The sequence below is a fragment of the Lipophrys pholis genome, assembly GCF_963383615.2.
Source record: "Lipophrys pholis genome assembly, chromosome: 8".
NCBI classification, from domain to species: Eukaryota; Metazoa; Chordata; class Actinopteri; order Blenniiformes; family Blenniidae; genus Lipophrys; species Lipophrys pholis.
The window spans coordinates 17,411,723-17,433,253 of record NC_137630.1 but is presented as its reverse complement, the minus strand read 5'-3'; the positions used below and the strand labels follow the sequence as shown (position 1 = coordinate 17,433,253).

Here is a 21,531-nt window from a genome sequence, read left to right as displayed (position 1 = left end):
AGAATATTTTTGTATTTAGAATTAATATAAGACACAGCAAACTTTTTTATGTACTAAAAGAGGTGAGTAATCTCAATGTGGTTCTCCTGATTTCAATAAAGGCTAATCAAATGGTAACAAAAAAAATGCAGTTTTCTATTGTTTGTGGCTCAATTGACTGACTGCAGCACAAAAAGAGATCGTTGATTAGCCTATTGTATGTGGCTCAATTGACTGATTGCAGCACAAAAAGAGATTGTTGATTAGCCTATTGTATGTGGCTTGCTCTCAAAGTAGACCTATCTCAGCATCTTTTGTGTTGAGTTAGATAAATACCTCCCTCATAGCCTACCACTTCATTGATCTCAAAACATTTGTGGTGGATGAACCTCCTCTCCAAGGAATAAAGATGCAGAGAAGACTCAACACTCAACAGGCGTTGGAAATGATCCTGAACGGAGCAAAAGATTCTCACTCGGATGAAGACGACGTAATCCTTCAGCCGAGTTCGGACTCTGAGCTGTCAGGTTAGATTTCCCAAACATCCTATTTTCAATTCATATTATTTCCTATTTCAGATTCCATTTCAAACATTTTGCTTCGGAGTGTGGGCCTTCTTCCAGTTGTTTGGTTCTACTTTTCCATCTGAAGCGCAAGATATTTTTTCTGCTGTTGTATCTTTTTATTTAGGAAGACATTTTAGACAATATTCAGATCCAGAAGAAGTGTATTTCAGATGTATTGGAATTATTATTAGCATCTATGCATGAATTTGTGATATCATTTGACTTTCCCATTGCTCATAATTTGAATTTGTTCACAATGCAGATGAGGAGACTGCTCCGCTACCACAAAAGAGAGCTCGGATGGGGAGTGAGCTGACCGAGACGGCAAAAGACGGCACAGTGTGGCGTGAAGAACAGGTGGGGACACCTCTCAACTTCACCTCAATAAAACCGTACGCTGCAGATGGAGAACCAACGGCTAAGGCCAGAAAAAGTATCGGGAGTCGCCTTCAGAGCTTCCTCTGTTTTATCACTCTGGACATGCTTTGTACCATTCAAGAATGGACTATTCAGCATGCACGGCAAACAGAGCAGGTGGATTGGTTCATGGCCCTCCCTGAACTAATGGCATTTATTGCCATCATGATTTTGCGGGGGGTGACCAAGGTTCCATCACTGTGTGACAGCTGGTCAGCAAACCTGGGAAATCCGCGGATCATTGCAATTATGCCCCGAAACCGCTTCCAAGACATCATGCGACACCTACGCTTTGATGACATGTTCACGCGGAGTGAACGAGCGGAGACTGATAAGTTTGCTGCAATTTCCAATGTGTGGGGATCGTTTGTCACCAACTGCATAGCATCCTACAACCCTGGTCGACACATCACTATAGATGAACAACTTTTCCCATCAAAGACTCGCTGCTCTTTTTTGCAGTATATTGCAACAAAACCTGACAAGTTTGGGATCAAATTTTGGGTGGCTTGTGACTTGAAATCCAAGTACATCTGCAATGTCCTCCCATATCTTGGCAAGGACCCCAGTCGACCAAGTGGGGAGAGACTGTCCGAGAGTGTAGTGATGAGGCTGATGGAACCATTCATGGACAAGGGCAGAGCTGTTACCACTGACAATTTCTTTACATCACTGTCACTTGCAAGACGACTGCTTAGCCGGAAAACCACCATCCTCGGCACAGTCAACAAGATTCGCCGGGAAGTTCCTCAGTCAGCGAGACAGACGGATCGCAATCAATTCACCACTCAGGTATGTTGCAGGTCTTTGTTTCACCAACACCTCCAAGTGTGTAAAAGTGCTGTGGAAAATGACAATTTATTTTTATTTTTAGGTGTTTTCAACCACTGGTGCCACGCTGACAGTATATGCACCAAAACGGAAGGAGACCGTCTACGTTCTCAGCAGCATGCACAGCATGGTTGAGACTGAGGATACCACCAAAAGGAAGCCAAACACCATCACCAAATACAACACCACAAAGTGCGGCGTGGATGTGATGGACCAGATGGTCAGAGAGTACAGTGTGCGCACAGGAACACGGAGATGGCCAGTCGCCGTGTTCTACAACATGATTGACATGGCTGCACTAAATGCACACGTGCTTTATCAAGAATGCTCCGGGAGGGAGGAGAGACGGGTTGACTTCCTGGTGCAGCTAGCAACAGAGCTGGCTAACTCTCATGTGGGTGCAAAGAAAGCATGCAAGGAGCAAAAGCTTCAGCAACAACCTCCCACACCTAGGCCTGGTAAAAGGGCTCAGTGTCAGGTCAACCATCGATGCAAGAACAATCGCGCCACTGTACGATGTGTTGAATGCTACAAATACACATGTGGCCAATGTAAAAGGGAGATACCATGGCAATGCCAGGTATGTGCCGACCAAGCAGACTCCTGAATGAGTGATGAAATGCCAGTCACGCTCAACACACACACACACACACACACACGCGCACGTGCACACGCACACGCACAATCCTAATATTGCATGCTTTTTAAAATTGTAAATATGTGTGGCATTTGTTTTATTTGTTTTGTTTAGCTAAAGTACAATAAAAGCATTGTAAATAAATCACAGTTGTTTTTTGTATATTACTCATGGCACATACAACAAACCTCAGCAAAGAAAAAAACAAAACATGCCCTACTGGTCTGCCCCTGGCTCCCCCTCCTGTGGTGCACCAGTATTAGCCTTGTTTACATAACAAACAGCTGAGGGTGAGGTGTTATCTGAAAGTCTGTGAGTCAATTGACTGTTCTTTGGTATCTAGAGGAAGAAAAGTCAAATGACTTCTCCATGGTATATAGGGCTGTACTAGTATTTTTCACAATACCTAACAGACTATTCTTATTAATGCAAACCAAATAAAATAGGTGTAAAACACAATCAAGAAAATAGTTTAATCTACACTGTGGTCATAGGCTGTGACACTCGCAGTGTGGACTGCCCCCAAATGTGGCCTTTTCCTCACCTTAGTTGTCATTTCCCTGCCATGTCTTCATACTACGAGGCATGTCTGCATATGCGTGCGTGTACATTTGCTTCTTAATATGTGTCTGTCTTGCATTGTTTTTAAATCATTGTTTAATCACTTTGTATTACCTTTATTGTACAAAAAGTGGTATTTAAATAAAGTTAATTGATTGATTGATTGATACAAAGAAACCACAATGCAAAAGAAAAAGACCTTTAAAAACAACAGATGCAATAAGCTATGATGTGTTCGGTCGTGGTCTCACCTTGCCGGGCAGTGTATTCGTTATCCTCAATGAGGCGGGCCAGACCAAAATCAGCCACTTTGCAAACCAGGTTGTCACCCACCAGGATGTTAGCAGCTCGGAGATCTCTGTGCACGTAGTTCATCCTCTCCACGTAGGCCATCCCGGAGGCAATCTGACAAACATGCAAAAAGATAAACTTTGAGCGCTCTTCTCATCCTGGACTGGACTGAATATATATATATATATATATATATATATATATATATATATATATATATATATATATATATATATATAAAAACACAGAGATTTATTGTTTTAATTTTCAAACTTCCCTTTAGTAAATAATTAATTCAAGTATTAATTTGTATCTTCTTATTATTGTAAAAGTTGAAGACTCCTGCTAAACCTTGATATTGAAAAACACCATAACTTGAAAATATTTAATATTAAGGACAGCAAGTCTCCACATCTTAACTTTAAATATATGTGAAGTATTTGGGTTCTCAAAGCTCAGTAGGACCTCACGTGTTGTGCAATTTCAGCTGTGTGTGACTAAAACTACACAGTGGCCGGAGCAGTGAACGGTAAAGCCAGTGACAGGATGTTATTTCTGACCTGTGAGGCCATGTCCACCAGCTGAGGGAGCCGGAGCATCTTTCCCATGTCTCCTTTCAGGAAGTCCAGTAAGCTGCCTGCAAGCAGAAAAACGCACAGCAGGAGAGACGATTCAGATAACAGCTAGAAGTGTTTGAACTCTCAAAAGACTTGTAAAATCACCAAATTTCACCATTATGCATGTTTGAATTTAGAAGTGAAAACCGGTTCATTTCTACTCAGGAGGGTTTGTAGCCAACAGTATTGTATAAACGTAATAAAGTCAATAACATGTTTAATTAAACTTAAGGCCGGAAGCTCGCAGGGCGCCAGTGTGGGTCCCTGAGAAAGACCCTTGACCCCTGGGGTGCCCTTAATGCCCATCGCATCCAAGAAATAGGATGGTTCAATGAGGAAGGAAGGAATTTCCCCCAGAGGATTAATAAAGTAGGATTAGATTAGTTTGATTGCTAATGATTTCAGTTGCTACATTACTGAATTGTTACATCATTTAAGTATCATGTAAAGTGTAATAACTACAACCAATAAAGTAGTAATATATACGGTACATCATCTCAATTATGGTTGTGATTGTGTTGTTATTTTATAAGACAATTGGCAAGTTATTAAAAATATTGGCTAAATAATATTTCAAATGGGCAAAATCATATTATTGGTCATTTTAAGGTTTCCACTCACATTTCCACTCATAGCATTTCAACCATGATCATTTGTTTTACTAAAAAAACTGAATTACAGAAAAAACTAATGGTGTGTAAGTGTTTGAACATGTGGGTGTCCTGGTGCCTTGCAGACCTTGTCCCATGTACTCAGTGACGATGTAGATAGGCTCCTCGGACACCACGGCGTACAGCTGAACCAGCTTCTCATGCCTCAGTTTCTTCATGACCTGAGCTTCTTCCAGGAAGGCTTCGGGGGACATGGTGCCCGGCTTCAGGGTCTTTATGGCAACACGTGTTGTACCGTTCCATGTTCCTGATTGGAAAAAAAAAAATAAAAAAGCTTTCAGACACTTTGTATATCTAGAACACGAGCACATATTTCTGCACACACTGAAGGGAAACTTTACACAGCTGGATTCAATCTGGGGTAAATCCTGAAATCCTTGTATTGCGACGATTACATTCTGGTTGGGTGCCAAACTTCCTGTACTGTCAAAATAAAACATTGTCTTGATTTCCTCTATAAAATTGCATAGAAAGAAGAACACCATAAAAACACTGGCGGTTCACATCAACATCACAAGGTCATAAAAATTGTAATTTGTTCATGGGAAGAAGATGATCTTTGTTTTATTTATTCATTGCCTTCAATCAATCCTCTTTGCACATGACCACAAATAACATAATCAATTAAAAGTATGTTGATGCTGAAATCACAGTCTGTATATTAGTATGTCTGGGGGGTGTCATATTTTAGTGTTACTAGTACTATTACTTCTAGTATTGATATTTCCTCCAATCAGTATCTATTCACCTATTCCATGTTGCAGTATCCAATCGAGGGTTGCAGTGGGTTCTATTTCCAAAAAGTGATTTAAAGAAGCTTATTGTCTTAACTTTTCCTTGACAAAAAACCCTAAATGACATGAAGGAAGAGGGAATTGTCAAAAATGTATAAAACAACATAGTTATGAATAATAAATGAACAGACTGCAGCAGTATACAGTGTAGCACCACATTAGTGTTAAATACTTAGACAACTTTTCAGTCCCTGACTTAGAATCCTATAAAACCAGATTAACACCCAGGCACAATAAAAGCAAACAGCTAAATGCTGTCGATGGCTCTATCTGAAGAACACAAAGTCAACATTTCCCCTGTAGGTAGAGGGTTCAAGGTTTTGCATAAGAAACAAATCAAACAGTGACGTACCCATCCAGACTTCTCCAAAGCAGCCCTGTCCCAGCTTGAGGTCAAGCCGCAGCGACTCTCTGGGGATCTCCCAGGCATCCTTGGCTAAACCCTGAGTCTGAGGCTTCAGCACGGGGCAGATGTCGGATAGACTGTGACACAGTCCGTCAGCGTGCTCTGAGGAGGGGAGACGCAGGTCAGGTTCACTCACATTGCTCTGCTGCCACGGTAACCACACCCCACATGGACGTCACCGAGTACCGAGATACCCCGGAGTACGTGTCAGTATCACAGAGAGGCTTCATATGGGCGGAGATATATGCATTAAAAATATAGCTTTTCGTTCTGCTGATGACGTTATATTCCTTGAAATCAAATACCTTCCAGAACCTCCAGAATAACTTAACGATCCAGAAGTCACGCAGAACACACACGTTCACATTTTGGAACTTTCCTACAATGTAAAACTGTCAAACAGTATAGAACATTGAAGAACTCTGAAAAAGTCCCCCAAAACACACTGATGCTCCCGTCTCAGAGTTTATCACACATCTTATGACAGTCGTCTCATCTGTGACCTTCATTTAAAGGAGACATATCATGCTTTTAAATCCTTCCTTTTTACATATAAATCATACAGTTGTGGTCTATACAACGCGAAACTGCAATGCTTGGGTCTGAATTCCTCATTATTATAGCTCCACAGGCCCCTTTTCAACCCCTTTTCTGATGCGCTTCTGAGAGCAACTCGTTTTGGGGCGGTCTCTTCAAATGCAAATGAGACACTTCATACCCCTCCTCCTCTCCAGGTTGCAGAGGTCACACTCGGTTCAACGTCACCCTGTTCGGCCATCTTTGTAGTTTGATAGAACAGATACAATTATCTAGCGGCGCAGAAACTTTATAGTCACACATTATTTACAAAATGTCAACAACGGAAGATTTGTCCATCCAGCCATACATGTTGGAGCCAGAGTCGGACCCGGCGGAGCGAGATGAAAATGACAATGATGCACCTGAAGAACAACGTCTTCATATGGATGTAACGCAATGGTGTGTTACTATATTTACACTAACTTCTCCATCCATGCCCACTACTACAATACTGCCTGTATTACAACGACTATTTAACACAGAAGTTACATTATAATCTAAAACGAGCACACAGCGCTAACATATGAAGACGGTGCAACTGCTAATGCTAACAAAACAATGACAGGGACGTCTTATCATTACACTTTTTAGCGTTATATACAGCTTACCGAAGTGCTCTGTTCGTCGTCTCCATAGATAGAAGGAACTGACCGCTCAATCAGACCAAGTCTTTCGGCAAATCCTTCTTTATACTGGCGGAGGTTGCTGAAGCAGTCGTCCTTAAAGTGATTCGCGCACACAAAAATGACCTTACCCACAGATGTGGGTACATTTCTGTGAAAAATAAAACTCAACCAGGCACTTCGAAAAGGTTCTGATGCTGGGAGACGGTGTAACGAAGCTTGTGGGTTACTACATCCAACAACCGAACATTTCGACTTATCCTCTCGTAACTTCGGTTGGACTACAAAATCGCAGCGAGAAACAAAAATGGCGGATTGCTCGAAATGTCGATGTCCTAATTTGGCAGTTCCGCTGAGAATACTGTGACGTCATTGTTCAAAAAACGTAATAGAGAATAGAAAAATCGAAACCGATCGCAAAATATGACCAAAACAGAATATAAAGATATCAACGGAGCACCTGAAGAGACTACTTTGAACTTTTCTGTACTTCTAAACACTCTAAATATACAACAAAATGCATTTAAGGGCTAAAAAAGTGGATTTAGCATGATATGTCCCCTTTAACTCAGAGGTGTGACTTCAAGAAGAAACACAGTCGGATTTTTCCTAAATGTGGCCACTTGCCCTACTGACAACTGGCTCAGAGGAGATATCTGACTGAATGATGGACAAAATCATCATTAGAAAAGATTCACTCCGTATCTTTATTTCTGTTACAAACTTACTGCGATAGTGGTTGACGAGCTGCTGCAAGGTGACGAACTGTGTGCGCGAGGTGATGTAGAAGCCTCCACTGTCCAGCTTCCTGATCTTGTAGTGCTTCACATTCAGGCCTTTGGTGTTGTCGTAGTCCAACACAGACAGACAGTACGCACCTGGAAGCAATGACAACACACAGGATGAGGCGTTAGAGATAAAGTGACACCACAACATTTTATTCACAGCATCAAAATGACAAAGGGGGGGGGGTCAAATTGGTCGGTACAGCACTTCTTGTCAGAGAGACATGCTGCATTTTCTGTCTACATTTATGAGAGCAACATGTTTAGGTTTGAAATACTGTGAAAAGATCATACAGATTCAGGAATCTGATTTTTTAATTTAATAAATAATAATAATAATACTGGGGTAAATGAAATCAATAGATGCAGAGAAGAGTTCCACAATAAGTGTTTGTAAAGGTTTAATTTTTACATGACAATGTGGGAATTAATGCATAACTTTCTAAATTTCAAGAAGAGCTATTTTTAATCACAAGACAATTTATAAAAACAGAGCTAAAAAGTTTTTTTGCTGCAGTTTTATTCATTTTCAAATCCAGAAAAACTAAGCAAAATAAAGCTTGTTTTTATTTATTTATTTTTATTTATTTTTATTTTTATTTTTTTACAAAATCCATTAAGAGTTGTTACTTAAGCGGGGGTAAATTAAAGTGGTAGACACAACCCTTTCCATTGCAAAAAACCCCCAAAAAAGCTTCCAATAATTTGAAGCTCGACGATGGACTCTAAGTTTACTTCACCACTAGAGGGCAGTGTAATTCAAGTTGAAAACAGCGTAAACTGACAGGGCGGCCCAAGGCGATGCCTCCTCCTGTTCTCTCTGTTTGAACTGGGTGATATGGCCTCTGGTTGTAGAGTCCTCAGCTCCACACTGACCTAATTCTGTCTTTTGCTCTCCCACACAGTTCTTCTACAATGCTTCAGCTCGCCCATCCTCTCACGGTCTGTCCGTCTCTTCCCTCCTTCAGCCCTCTCTCTTCATTTCATTCACAGCTTATGTACACATCCTGTGATGGTAATCCTTCACTGTGCAGGAGCGTGCACATCTCCACAGAGCCGACTGAGCCTCTGGGGACGCTGCAGCAGCAGCAGCAGCAGCAGCAGTAGCAGCAGCAGCAGATCAGATCCAGCTCCAACCTTTTCTCCATCTGCCCGACTCGTGTCTCCTCTGTACCCACACAGCAGGGTGACACGTTTCACTTCTGGAAAGAACTGGCTTTATTCGTCTCAATGCCTTTTTGTTTTTTTACTGAGAAATGTCATCGAATTCAAAGCCAAACTTCAGGCTTTCATGTGAACAATTCACAAGTCCAGAAGCTACCCCCCCCCCCCCCCCCCACACACACACACACACACACACAAAAAGAGGGAAGTCGGATAAAAATGCCAGGGACAAAATGTTTTCGAAGGAAACTTGTTGATCATTGCCATAGACATAATAAAGGCCTTCTTCCCCTTATAATTTTACTTTCTCATGCCAACTACACCAGGCTGTCGCACGATGATGCAAACAGTCATAACAAACCTTGAAGGCCTTTAAAAATAATCCCTCTGTTTAATAGAACTGTGAATCGTTGGAACTAGTTTAATAAAGAGGAGAACCGAGACCATTACAACCACCAGAAAACAGGCGTTTAGTGATAAAGCAATGAAAAGTTACACGTATATTAACATGGTTTTAAGAAAGCCAGAAGGCGAGAAACAAATGGTAAAATCCACAAAACAAAAGAACAAGTCGTTTGAGAAGAAAATGAAGTAGACGTCTGTCTGGTGTGTACAAATCACAAAGTGGTTGTGTTTTCAGAAGGTCGACATGTAAAGGTTTCCTTAATGTGTCAGTAAAAACAATCCCTCTGTAGCGCCAACACAACAGCCACGACACACATCACTCACTTTCGTTGCAGCTTTTGCCTTCGAGTCGCTGCTTTACTGTTGCAACGTTAGTATTCCAGTCGCAGTTTCTATTTCTATTCATTCGGGTTTGAGTCGGGACTGTTGCATTCAGGTTACAGTTGTTGCCTTTTAAGATTGCATTTCTGCCGTCGTGTTTCCCGTTTGGCTTTTGTGTTGAAACATTTGTATTCCAGTTGCCACTTTTGCGTCCGTGTTGTGATTTTTGCATTCATGTTACCAGTTTTGTATTTGTGACGTGCCCTCTACATTCCGACATTTGTGTTGTAGCTTTCGTATAAGTCGTTCAACTGATGCGTCTATGCTGTAGCTGATGCGACTTTTCAAAATTGTTGAATCATTTGCACCTGTTGTCTTTGCACTCGTGTTTCAGCTCTTCTCTCCATGTTGGCGCTTACTCATTCATGCTGCGACCTTTTACAGTTGCGGTGGGACTCTTGCAGCTCAGTCGTATGTACATTGTACATTTGCGATGCAGTGTGTGCATCTTTTGCACCTCACTTGTCGTTTTTGCATCTATGTTGTGGTTCCTTCATTAACGTCTAGTGCTTTAAGGAACTTTTACACTTGCTGTAGTATGTTATGGCTTTTTTTGTTGCAGCTTTTGAATTTTTGCATTTTCAATTGTGTTCTTTATCCTATTTGCACTTTATCATATTTGTCAACTCTGGACCGCCATAGTTTTCGACATCCTAACAGAAACTGTAAACGTTATCCTAATTGAATAAAAACCTTCTTCTAAATTATCTTCTTTATTTCTAGGTTCGCCGGCATCTGATCACAGGCTTTACAGTCTGAACAGGCAGAAGAAATGACGAGTCCACACACTTACCTTTGGTGGTTTCACTCTCTCTCACCAGGAATGTCCCTCTTCTGTTCTCTAAACTTAGCAGCAGCCTCTCTGAATCACGGCGTGTGATTTTGCCAAAGTACCACCTGGTGATGTCGGAAGAGAGACAGAAAGAGAGAGAGAGAGAGAGAGAGAGAGAGAGAGAGAGAGAGAGAGAGAGAGAGAGAGAGAGAGAGAGAGACGGGACACGAGGGAGAGCATTGATGAGGGGAAGAAGATGTACGTGGGAGGAAGAAAGGAAAAAGCACATGAAGCTTGCTCACAGATTCAGACAGAGTGTATTCCAGATGCGGTGCAGTGCAGCAGCTGCTTACCTGGACTCTATAGTCAGTGTGAGATGACTGGTGGTGCAGGAATCAAAGGCGAGAGATGGAGTTGTTACAAAAAAGTTAGTGTGTGGGAATCATCCAAAGCAAGCAGGTTAGTGAGTATAAAGTTCACAGAGTAAACGGAGCACAACGATCAGAAAGAACAGACCGACACGGTGGGATATTTGCTGTCCTGCATGGAGCTGCAGAAGAATTAGCTTCTAACCGGAAATTAGATTTTCTTTTAATGGCTTTCAGGTTTGACGCGTCAGTAAATGACTTTTCAGGCGTATTTGAGTCTTAATGATAACTAACAAGTCGGCACCAGTTTATGGGATTTTCAAGGTCACGCTAGTCGCATGCACTTTTTTTCCCTCCCAAGATGTTACAATTTTAGCTTTTAGCCAATTATTAACTTGGAGGCAAATCTTATTTTACTAAACATAAGTATTGTATAAATCTCATCAGCTTTTTGGCCAAGGGCACCTGGGTGATGCCAACATAACCAAGCTACTCATTTTCTTATCTTTTCTGCAAAACAAAGCAAACCAGATTAGAGCTATAACCTCTCTTCTCCATTCCAGCAAGGCAGCAATTAAATGGGCCCCTCACCATGGTCAAACTATTCTTTGAAGAACTCATTATATACACGTAAAAGGAAAACATTTAAATCACACGCTTTAGCATCAATGGTTGCATGCACTTGGTTAAAAGGACAGATAAAAGAGATAGAGCAAGTTTACAAAAAAAAAAAAAATGAAGGGGTTTACTCTTCTGCTTGGATGGAGTCAGATGGAGCCACATAATTGCTGGGGATATAACCGCTTTTTCCAGTGGTCAGGGAGCGCGCCAGCCACCAGTCCCCTTCTCTGCACACATGAAATGATAACGCGCTGCTTTAACGCGGCTCATCACACATCCAAAAACACACACACACACACACACGGGCCTTTTATCAAGCGTCTCGGAGCGGAAAGAACCGGACGCCGCTGATAATCTCTACTGTAATTAAACTGTTGACTCCTGGAGAAGCTTGATAAATGGAAGCCCAACTTATTCTATGATTTCAGGAAATAATAATTAGACAAGCATGCGTTGATGAGGGTGAGGAGATGGGGCTACTTTTGATGAAGGATCGAGCTGCCACAGCTTTATTCAATACAGAATTAAGAGCAAACTTCTAATTTGTTTAGACTCATTGCACTGAGGGGGAAGTGTGGGGGGGGGGGGGGGGGGGGGGGGGGGGGGGCAACAGGGCAGGGACAGAGTTACATCAGTACATTTCTAGCCAAGTAGGATTACAGCGCACACATGCTATGAAACACAGCAGGCTTTACGTTATGTGAAACACAAAAGCAGACCAAGCTTCACAAACCTGTAGTTCACCTTCCTCCTGTAAAAAAGTGATGGGTTTGTGATGGAGAAATGGTGGAAAAGAAGAGGATTAAAGAGGCAGTGAACAGAAAAGACTCCAGCACTACACAACCCACTACACTGTGGACCTCAAACAGCCGAGCAATTATGTAACAGTGGAGAGAGAGCAATTAAGCTTAGGAGGACGCATGAACCAAATTATCATCACGGAAGTACGTCAGCCGTCAGTGAACTGGACTCGAAAGAAATGGAGGAACTCCGGGGCCTGCACGCTGCAGCTGTGGAGCCACACGTGGCAGCTCTTTTATGTAAATGACCTCTGAATAAACAGATTTATCTTATTCCATTTCATTTGCAAACCGTAATATCTCTCAAAAGGACTAGTATCAAGTGGTGAAGAATGTAAGACAGCTAAAATGGCTAAAGTAGCATAAATGGAATAAATGAACAAGAAAAGGTAAAAAGAAAAAAACAGTCCAAATGGATAAACTTGCTACAAAGAAATGGATAATAAGATTAAATCGTGAGAAAATAGCTAAAGAAAAAAAAAAAAAAAAGGCAAAATTGCCAAAGTAGCTTCACATGCCAAAAATGACTTAAATCTAGGGCTGGTCAAAATATCGATTTAATCGATTAATCAAATCGAAACTCAAATTATTCTTTAAAAAAATCTTTTTTTTTTGTTGAGGCCAAATCATCCAGCCCTACTGAAATCACTGAGAAAGCTAAAAAAAAAAATCAACAACCAAAAAACAGCTGAAATAACAAAAATGACAGCCTACAAAAAAAATGCAATGAAAGGTAAAACATTACATAAAAGTTGTAGTTATGAAATTTCCAATACATTTCGTATGTTGAGTAAAACTTTATGTCCTTTATTAGTTGCTTTTCCGATATGCTTTATGGCTTCAAATGAATTTCTTTTGCATCTCTTCTGTTCCTAAAGGTTGCAGACCCTCAGGTTTAATGTGAGTGAGACCACTTGTTCATGGATTCTTGGTGAACTTGACCCAATAAGCATGGGGGGGGGGTCAGTTTGGCTTAAGGGGCCAGATGCAGCGATAATCCACCATTGTTCTGAGCTGCTGCCTTCTAGGTCAGCGGTTTGTTGGTGGGCATCAGCACTGGGGGTAAACATGGGTCACTGCACCTCTATAGAACCATACAGTAAGTTCAGACTTTAAAAACCAGCCCCCCCCCCCCCCCCCCCCCATCTATCATAACAATAGGACTATTTATGAGAGCCGGAAAACTCAGAAACTACCAGAAACCGAGCGTGTGTGTGGCATGCATAGTTAAAAATCACAGAAATATTTAGAAAGAGTTTTTGAGTTGTGTGGAAAGTGTCCAATGTGTTAAACTATTAATATTTTATTGATTAACCAGATCTGAAGTAGTCTTTGAAAAAGAAAGTGTTCCCGCATTTCTTGATCCTTTTACAAGAAACACAAATGTGAAATCCAGGCACCCTGAGTATAATTCCATTTATGAGAGGGTTAAGAATAATATAAAACAAATACCTATTTCATTCAAATTCTCAATTGTTTTATTATTTTGGATTATTTTAAGCTATTATAATATCTTATTTGACTTCAAAACTTTAATTTATGTATTCATTTCATTCATTCATACTGTGTGATTTGGAATAAACATTCTTTTTAATGTGAATTGCCAAACGGACTAAATTATTGAACTTTTTTTTTTCATATTGGAAAAACATTATTTGACATCTTTAAATTTCAGTTTCATCTGGTTTTAATCATTTTAGAGTAGAATTTTTACTTCTTTGAGGTGTTATGGAAGTTTTATTTGGGCTGTGCAATATAAAATAGAAATGCAACGATAAACATCACGTGTGTGTCTGCACAGTTCGCGCCAACAGACAGTGTGACCACCAGGTTTGAAATATTCAGTGCAATAAATAGTTTAAAATATCCTAACTACTTATCTGCACAACTTCTCATGACTTGATAGCGACTGATCCATTGTGGGATTGAATTGCGCATGAATACAAATGGGAACATAATCTATTGCAATAAATTCTGCCTGTTTGCAATATGTAAAGTCCCCATGTCATCCCAATAAAAAACCCACAATTGCAATATATTGCCCAGCTCGATACAAAAATATACGGATGAAGTTTAATGAGGAGTTACCAATAAAACCAGGAAAGTCTGTTGCTTTAAGATTGGGCTTGAACGAAGGAGCATGTAATCAAACAACGAGTGAAACCTTGAGTCTCCTCATGTTTTCAGTCTGGAGGAGGCAGCAGAGTTTCCATGGAGGCTGATTAAAGAAAACAGGACTTGTGAGATCTGTGTTTTCCTTACGTGTTGTTGACTATCTGGAGGCGTTCGCCCTTCCTGAAGGAGAGGTCTGAGGCCGTTCGGGACTCGTAGTCGTACAAAGCCACAAAGGTCGTCACGCCACCTGGGAACCGGGAGGAAAACACAACTCTGACATTAAACCGCACATACGGAGATTATGGAAATCCAAGTTTGGAGGGGAATCTCTGACCCCCAGTGATCCTGTTGGGAGACGTGACGCTGTTGTTGTCCACGCCTCCGAACAAGGACAGTTCTGCTTGATTGCCCATGGACTGGTTCCCTCCGAGACCCCCGTCTACAGTGGGGCTCCGGTTGGGGGTTAGCGCCTGCTGAGGGGAGCTGAGGTGGTGGCCGCCAGAATCTCCCCCAGAGCCGAGGTTGGTATCGAGGCAGCGGGTTCGATGGCCTCCATCCTTGGGCTTGCTCTTGGATCCCCCCATAGCCAAGGCCTGCAAGCACAGTCAGAGACCGACAGTGAACCCTCAGGAAAAGCAGAACCTCTAGACACGGAAATAGAACAATTACATCATATCGTGACATTAAATAGACTAAGTTTTCTTAGAATACATTTTCCTGGAAAAAAAGAAAAGAAATGTTGGGAGTGCCACAAGGCCAGATGCAGAAACCAGAGACGGACTGGAGACTACGAATAAACCCACGAGACACACGATGGTGCAGGCCACATGAAGAGAAACCTCCCTGCGGACAGTGGAGCAGCTGCAGCTTCTCAGTTTCAGCAGACATGACAGACTTCAACACGCACACGCACACGCACACAGGCACTCGCGTCAGACAGCAGATGCACACACAGACATGTTGCAGCACTTTCTGCTGTCATGGTCTTTCCACTGACTTTTTTCGGACCGATCATTACAGGATGAATGTATCTACATATTTAGCAAAGCCAGCAAACTTCATTCATTTTTCTCATTTGAGGGAACACAGAGAAAATACTCTCTCCTTTTAAAGCAAATTATTTCAAACATTTCAAACAAATAAAAATCACACATTGATGAAACACATCACAAAAACAAAAAACAAAGTGAGAAAGAATTTCTCTGCTTTTAATCTGTCCTATTTAAAATGAACCTTAACTACATGTACTAGGAGCCGTGGGCTGCAGCTGTGGAGTGTGTGTGTGTGTGTGTGTGTGTGTGTGTGTGTGTGTGTGTGTGTGTGTGTGTGTGTGTGTGGGGGGGGTGTTGGAATGGGGATCCTCAGCGGTAACCTGTTGGTATTCTAACCTGTGAACCTCTGATCCCAAGTCTGCCCCTCGAACCTCAAAGTCCCTACTGACGCATGTAGGAGTGTAACTGCTGCTACAAGCTTGGGCTGCAAACAACTCATAGAAATGCACCATCCCTCCAACAAAACAATAGTTAACTGATTCCAAGCAGGTAAAATGTTGGACTATGGCCCTAATCGCCTTCTCCCTCCCTAAAAAGCTTTTTCCCCCCAGCACGATCACACTGCGAGAACAACAACTTGATTCTCTTTCAGATTATATTTCTCCATTTTCCTGAAGGTACACGCACACAAAAACATTGTTCTCCAGGCAGCAGGGTAGTGGTTATCACCTCCAGAGTTGGAGAGCAGTAACTTACTGTCATACCCAATGTTATAATATTCACATCACGCAGAGCAGCTAATATATCAAAACGTGACAAAGTAAACAGCAATTTTTATGTCACAATAACAATATTCAGTTGTTGTTACCCCTTAAATGTGACGCTCTGTTCCTTACTATACTTTAAATTGAGGTTGGAAAGCATGGGAATGATTATTCAGGTAAACTTTCGGTGGCATCAAACGACTCGACAAGGACATTTTTTACCAAATTGAAATTGAGAAAGGAGCAGGTCTGCTTCACCCATGATGCATTTGGAGATAACAATGATTATTTATTTTTAAGTTTGCATGTTTAGTTACCCGTGAACATGAAACAAAAACACCTCGTACAAGACGATGGCTTACACGGAAAAGAACTTCCAAACTCAACTCAAAACTTCCCTGTTGGACTCATTAACGCAGGCTCAGTGTGAAGGCTGATCTATGTGGTCTGAGCCAACAGATGAGCCACTGTCGCTTCAACTGCAGCTGGTTCTGATAGAAAAGCCTTGTAACACACACAGCATCAGAAAGAGAATGGGAGGGCCTGAGGTGGTCATAATGTTGTGGCTGATATCTGCATCTGTGTCGAGTGCTGAGGATTCAGAGCACATTCAGTGCATTAGAGCTTGTTCGCTGAAAACGGCTCCCTGCTGCGTCTGCAAACAAGGCCAATGGAAATATGAGTCTGAACCAAAACAGCAAAACAAGGGAAATTGTAGTCAAATATAAATGAGACCTCTATTAAACAGAAAATAACTAAAGACTCGAGTAACTCTCCACTGACTGAAGAAGAACTTCATAACCGAAAGTCAAGATAACGGTGAGTTGTGGAAGTGAGAGATTCACACATGCTAATGTACACAATGATAATAATACGCCACTTTCTAGAATCAAAAGCAGACTTTGGGGAACTGCCCACTGCTCTTATTGGCATGTATGAGCTTGTGGACGTTTCCACCAGTGGCTTCACTGAAATGTTCTGACAAATCAGACTGGAGAGGGGGTCTGCAGCTGTGAGCTACTTCTGAAACTGACCAGGTAAGACCGTACATAAAAAAAGAAGAAAAAACCTGGACATTTTGGACCTTGCATTAACTCGCTATTTGTTAGTTTCTTCAAAACTGTGCTTTGCAATACTGCGTCTAACTTTATGTAAGTTTAAACACAGATATACAAATTCATCTGTGTAAAGGTCGACTCAATTAAATTTTTTTATAAAAATACCTACTCAAAATTTGATGACATACACGAAGTATATAAGAAGTGGCAACTATCGACACTGTAGGAAGACAGGCAACAGTTACCATGGAAACCAATGTTGACCTGATTCGTCTCTCTTGTTAATACTTACTTTTAGGTCAGAATGTTTGAAAAAATCCACTTTGTAATGGAAATAAAACATAATGTTCCACTGTTTCTTCTGATTACAATAATGATGTTGAGAATAATGGGACATTTTCATTTATTGTAGCATCAGCCTACGTTTAGCTGTATTTAGATCATGGGTCTGATATAGTATTTACTCACTGTAGTCTCTTGATTTTCTCTCAGTGCAATATATTGTGAAAAAGTAATTAAAACCAGTTTTTAAAAAGGACCCATGCTTAGTTTTTGAACTTTGTTAATAACGGGAAAAAAGATTACTATCCTAGACGGCCGTTTGATTTTATTACTATATTCCTGCGAGTTGGGCGCACGGACACAAAAAACACATCAAAACGTATGGAATGTTCGGGAATAAGTTGCTCTGACTTCTGCTGAAGATGATGTTTACAATCGATCAACCAATCCGATCCATCGCAATCAATGTATTGATCATCGCTGAAATAGATCATTGATAAGTGTTTGGTAGTTGGCTAAACAGAGACAGTGCACCACAAACATTAAAGAAAACAGACTGAAGGTCAAGAGTGCAGTTTTGGATTGCTGAAGCTTTCTTGCCTTCTTTCATTTCTGAGGCTTCCCGGCCTACTCCGGCTCATGGAATAGATCTAATCCCATCTCATAGTGCAGTGAAAGAATTACAGTGAGACCAGAATAATTCGGAGACTCAAGCCCCTGCTATCACGGGTGGATATAGCCACAGGGGGTCTGCTAGGAAATGCTAATTTACAGAAAACACTGAGGTGCTTTGGCTTGAGAGGCCTTCTCTTTAAGATGATGAAGGTAGTGTACATATGGGTGCAGAGTCAAGCTGTGCAGCCTTCTGCTGACATCCTGACCCGACTGCTGTTATTTAGGAGGTTGTGCATTTTTGGACGCTTAAGTCCACTCTGATTCACTTGACTGATTAACATATGAAGCATGGTCGAAATTGTTTGGATGAAAAAGGAATACGTTTGCTTACCAGGCAAATCAAATTAGTGGACCTGTCACTGGTTTATATCATTTTGGAATTTTCTTTCCAACCAAATGGCAATCTGCCAGGAGAAAGAAGCCAGAGGCAGCATCGGGATGAGAAGCTTGTCCTGGTGTTTTCAGGCAGTTCAGAGCAGTGATTCTCAAATGGTGGGTCGTGACTGAAAAGTGGGTCAGGAGCTCATTTTCAGGGGGCTGTGGGCCTTTGCCACTGCAAAAAATAAAGTTAGGGTAAATAACACAAAAAGAAAACCCCACAAACTGTCAACAACTGCCATTTGACATCATAGAAAAAGGCAAAACCTTTTTTTACGTACACTAACCGAGCATGGCGAAACACGGGTACAATGCAGAAGAAAATGTGAACAAATGAAGACATAAAAACTGAAGACAAAACTACATCTCAGTAAAGATCAATTTGTTTAGTCTTCATGCGTTAAAACACAGCCGAGTCTGTTAAAGCGAATCATTCGTTCTTAATTTGTTGTTGCCATTCTGTGATATTCTACTCAACCATCTCGGGTCCAGAGTGCACCGAGTTTTAAATAAATGAATGTGCAAAGTAGAATGTTTTTCTTGATTTGGGTTGTGGCTTGTGGATGAGGGTTGAAGCTGGATCCCGGAGCCGGACCAGGAGAGCAGCACTGGTTTAGGAGGTTCCTATGAAGCGTGGTGCAAGTCCACCTATGAGCTCATCCTGTGCGGCAGCGCGCAAATAAATATTAAAACAGGCAGCAAGAGCGAGAGGCAGGAAGGGGAGGAGGGCATGATGCAGGGGTTGATTTTAGGTTGGCATCATAAATGGGGGGAGGAGAATGAGGAAGTGATGAGGGGTGGGGGTCAATGAGGCTGGATAGTCGATATATCTGCACACACACATCCCCTCAGGCATGTCTGCACAAAGCAGGTCGCATCACTGGAAGTGTAACAGTGTGTGTGTGTGTGTGTGTGTGTGTGTGTGTGTGTGTAGGTTTAACGCACACCCACAAACACACACAGGCACAAGAGACCAGACACAAAGAGGACGGGTGGCTCAGCGAGCTGCTCTTTGTGTGTTTTGCCTCCAGTAGACTGGTTGCATGGGTAATAAGCCCCCCCCCCCCCCCATCATCTTCAGCCTTTCTCCTCTTCCTCATTCCATACAGATGTTCCTTTCACGTTTTGGATGTCGCCCTAATGAGATCACTATGATGGCGCTTAAAAAGCACGTTTCCCCCATAAACCATCAGTAAATAAGGGCACATTACACTGACATGGTGAACATGCTGTGAGGACTCAACCACCACTCTGCGTGGAACAAACTGATAAAATGAGTCGATTTTCCCTTCATAAGGAGCTCACTAAAATGCTTTTAAGTGTCAGTTGCTATGTGACACAAAGTAACCGATTCATACTATTATGTGCCATTTCTAAATGGGACGTATTTCATCATTTATGGCTGTAACATGTATTTAGATTTCGGGTTCAGTCCTACAATGTGATGCCGTATTTACCACAAAAGATTTGCACATTATGTCTATTATCAGATTTTCAAAACAAAGGAATGACCCAAGAGTTTGTTTTTCCAAGTTTAAAAACACAGTTTTACTATGTACGACACGTTTAAAACAAAAAGTGTCACATTTTGGAGTCATTCAAACAAATCCTACACAAGTAGCACTGATCTCATTGGGCCATGCAACTTATATCAATAATAGATTACTAGAATATTGACAATAATATTAACAGAAAATTAACTGGAGGCTTAAGAGGGTACTCCGAGCTCAGAGAGCATCTTTTGGAGAAAAAAACTAAGGCATCTAATATTTCAACAGCCATCCTTTGAAAGTCCTCCAAGGGTAGTTCAACAAAACTCTAAGGTATTTCCACAGTAATTGTTGTGTTGTGAAGACAAGCTATGGATCACATTTTCTTTTGGTTTGTTAAAATGTGATCTTCCTGATTGGGACAGTTTACAACTTTGTGCTTTGAGTAGCATTGAAGGTGATATATACTTCACCACTGCACAATGGGCATGAAAGTAGCACCATTTTAACCAGCTGACTTTGACAATTGAGTCGAAAGCCAATAAAGACACATCAGCGGTCGGAACTGAATACCAGGTGATTCTAAAGAACGTTAGATAGTTAGCGATGATGCACAAGGCTTAAAAATAGTTTACAGAGTGTTATGAAACTTGGTATATATGTGAGGTTACAAAAGGACTCAAATAACCCCAAGGTGCAATTTGCTTGTGGGATTGGGTGGCTGTACCTCCCCACTGGTCTACATATCCTTACATGTGTTTCCGGGGTGAAGTCCATGCTAAATGTGTGTTCAAATACTGTGTTGGAGCAAGAATAATAAATTCATTGTTTAAAAAAGAGCCATTATAACCTCTCACAAATTTCAAGGCTGACTTGAGTTCAGCTCCTTTGGCCAACAGTGTCCCAGACCCACACACAAATACAACCCCGAGAAAGGAAGAGCGAACCAACCAAACATGAAACCGAGCATTAAGAGAGTCTCGGGTCTTTCTTCACACTCCAACAAAGCCATCTTTTGTCGGGCTTCGCAGTGGGCGGCATAAACAAGACATAGAAGTGGCCTGTGGCTCTCTGGCTGCCAGACCCGAGCGTGTTTCTGCTCTAACAGCCAGTAGGAAATATGGTAATACAGGAAGTCGTGAAGCCAAACAATGTCATGTTTCGCAGGGAGCGCAAGTCGAGTGGAGTCTGTGTTGTCTGCGGTAGTTAATGATAACGGGAGCCTGATTCTGGCCTAATAGGGTCGAGGCACTGTAATAAGCACCCACTGTCAGAGCCAGAGTGGCATGGAAATCCCTCCGGCGAGGCAGGGGTGTGGCTGGGTTGGTGGGTGGGAAGGGGATTTGCTTAATTATGCATAAGATCTGGCAATGAATTTCAAATCCGTCGAGTCTCCTGGGCTTTTGGTAAATGGGAATAGTCTTTTAATATTGCTGTAGGGGTTGTTTTCCCCCCACATTCACATTATGCTGCCTCTTCCTGTTTTGCTTTCAGCTTTATTACACGTGA

General features: G+C 41.6%; 1 protein-coding gene across 2 annotated transcripts in view; it reads right to left on the bottom strand.

Moving 5' to 3' along the window:
• src (v-src avian sarcoma (Schmidt-Ruppin A-2) viral oncogene homolog) overlaps positions 1 to 21,531 on the bottom strand; it is a 42,320-nt gene that overhangs the window by 4,342 nt on the left and 16,447 nt on the right. Inside the window, exons 1-10 of one of the 2 annotated variants that reach the window (XM_080469363.1) lie at positions 18,486 to 18,505; positions 14,718 to 14,976; positions 14,531 to 14,630; positions 11,597 to 11,695; positions 10,501 to 10,604; positions 7,701 to 7,850; positions 5,717 to 5,872; positions 4,638 to 4,817; positions 3,843 to 3,919; positions 3,243 to 3,396 (exon numbers count right to left, since the gene is read on the bottom strand). In XM_080469363.1, coding sequence (XP_080325489.1) covers positions 3,243 to 3,396; positions 3,843 to 3,919; positions 4,638 to 4,817; positions 5,717 to 5,872; positions 7,701 to 7,850; positions 10,501 to 10,604; positions 11,597 to 11,695; positions 14,531 to 14,630; positions 14,718 to 14,967 — 1,270 coding nt within the window. In that variant the 5' untranslated portion in view covers positions 14,968 to 14,976; positions 18,486 to 18,505. Of the gene's footprint in view, positions 1 to 3,242; positions 3,397 to 3,842; positions 3,920 to 4,637; positions 4,818 to 5,716; positions 5,873 to 7,700; positions 7,851 to 10,500; positions 10,605 to 11,596; positions 11,696 to 14,530; positions 14,631 to 14,717; positions 14,977 to 18,485; positions 18,506 to 21,531 lie in introns of those variants that run through there. The other variant, XM_080469362.1, reaches the window with a different exon arrangement.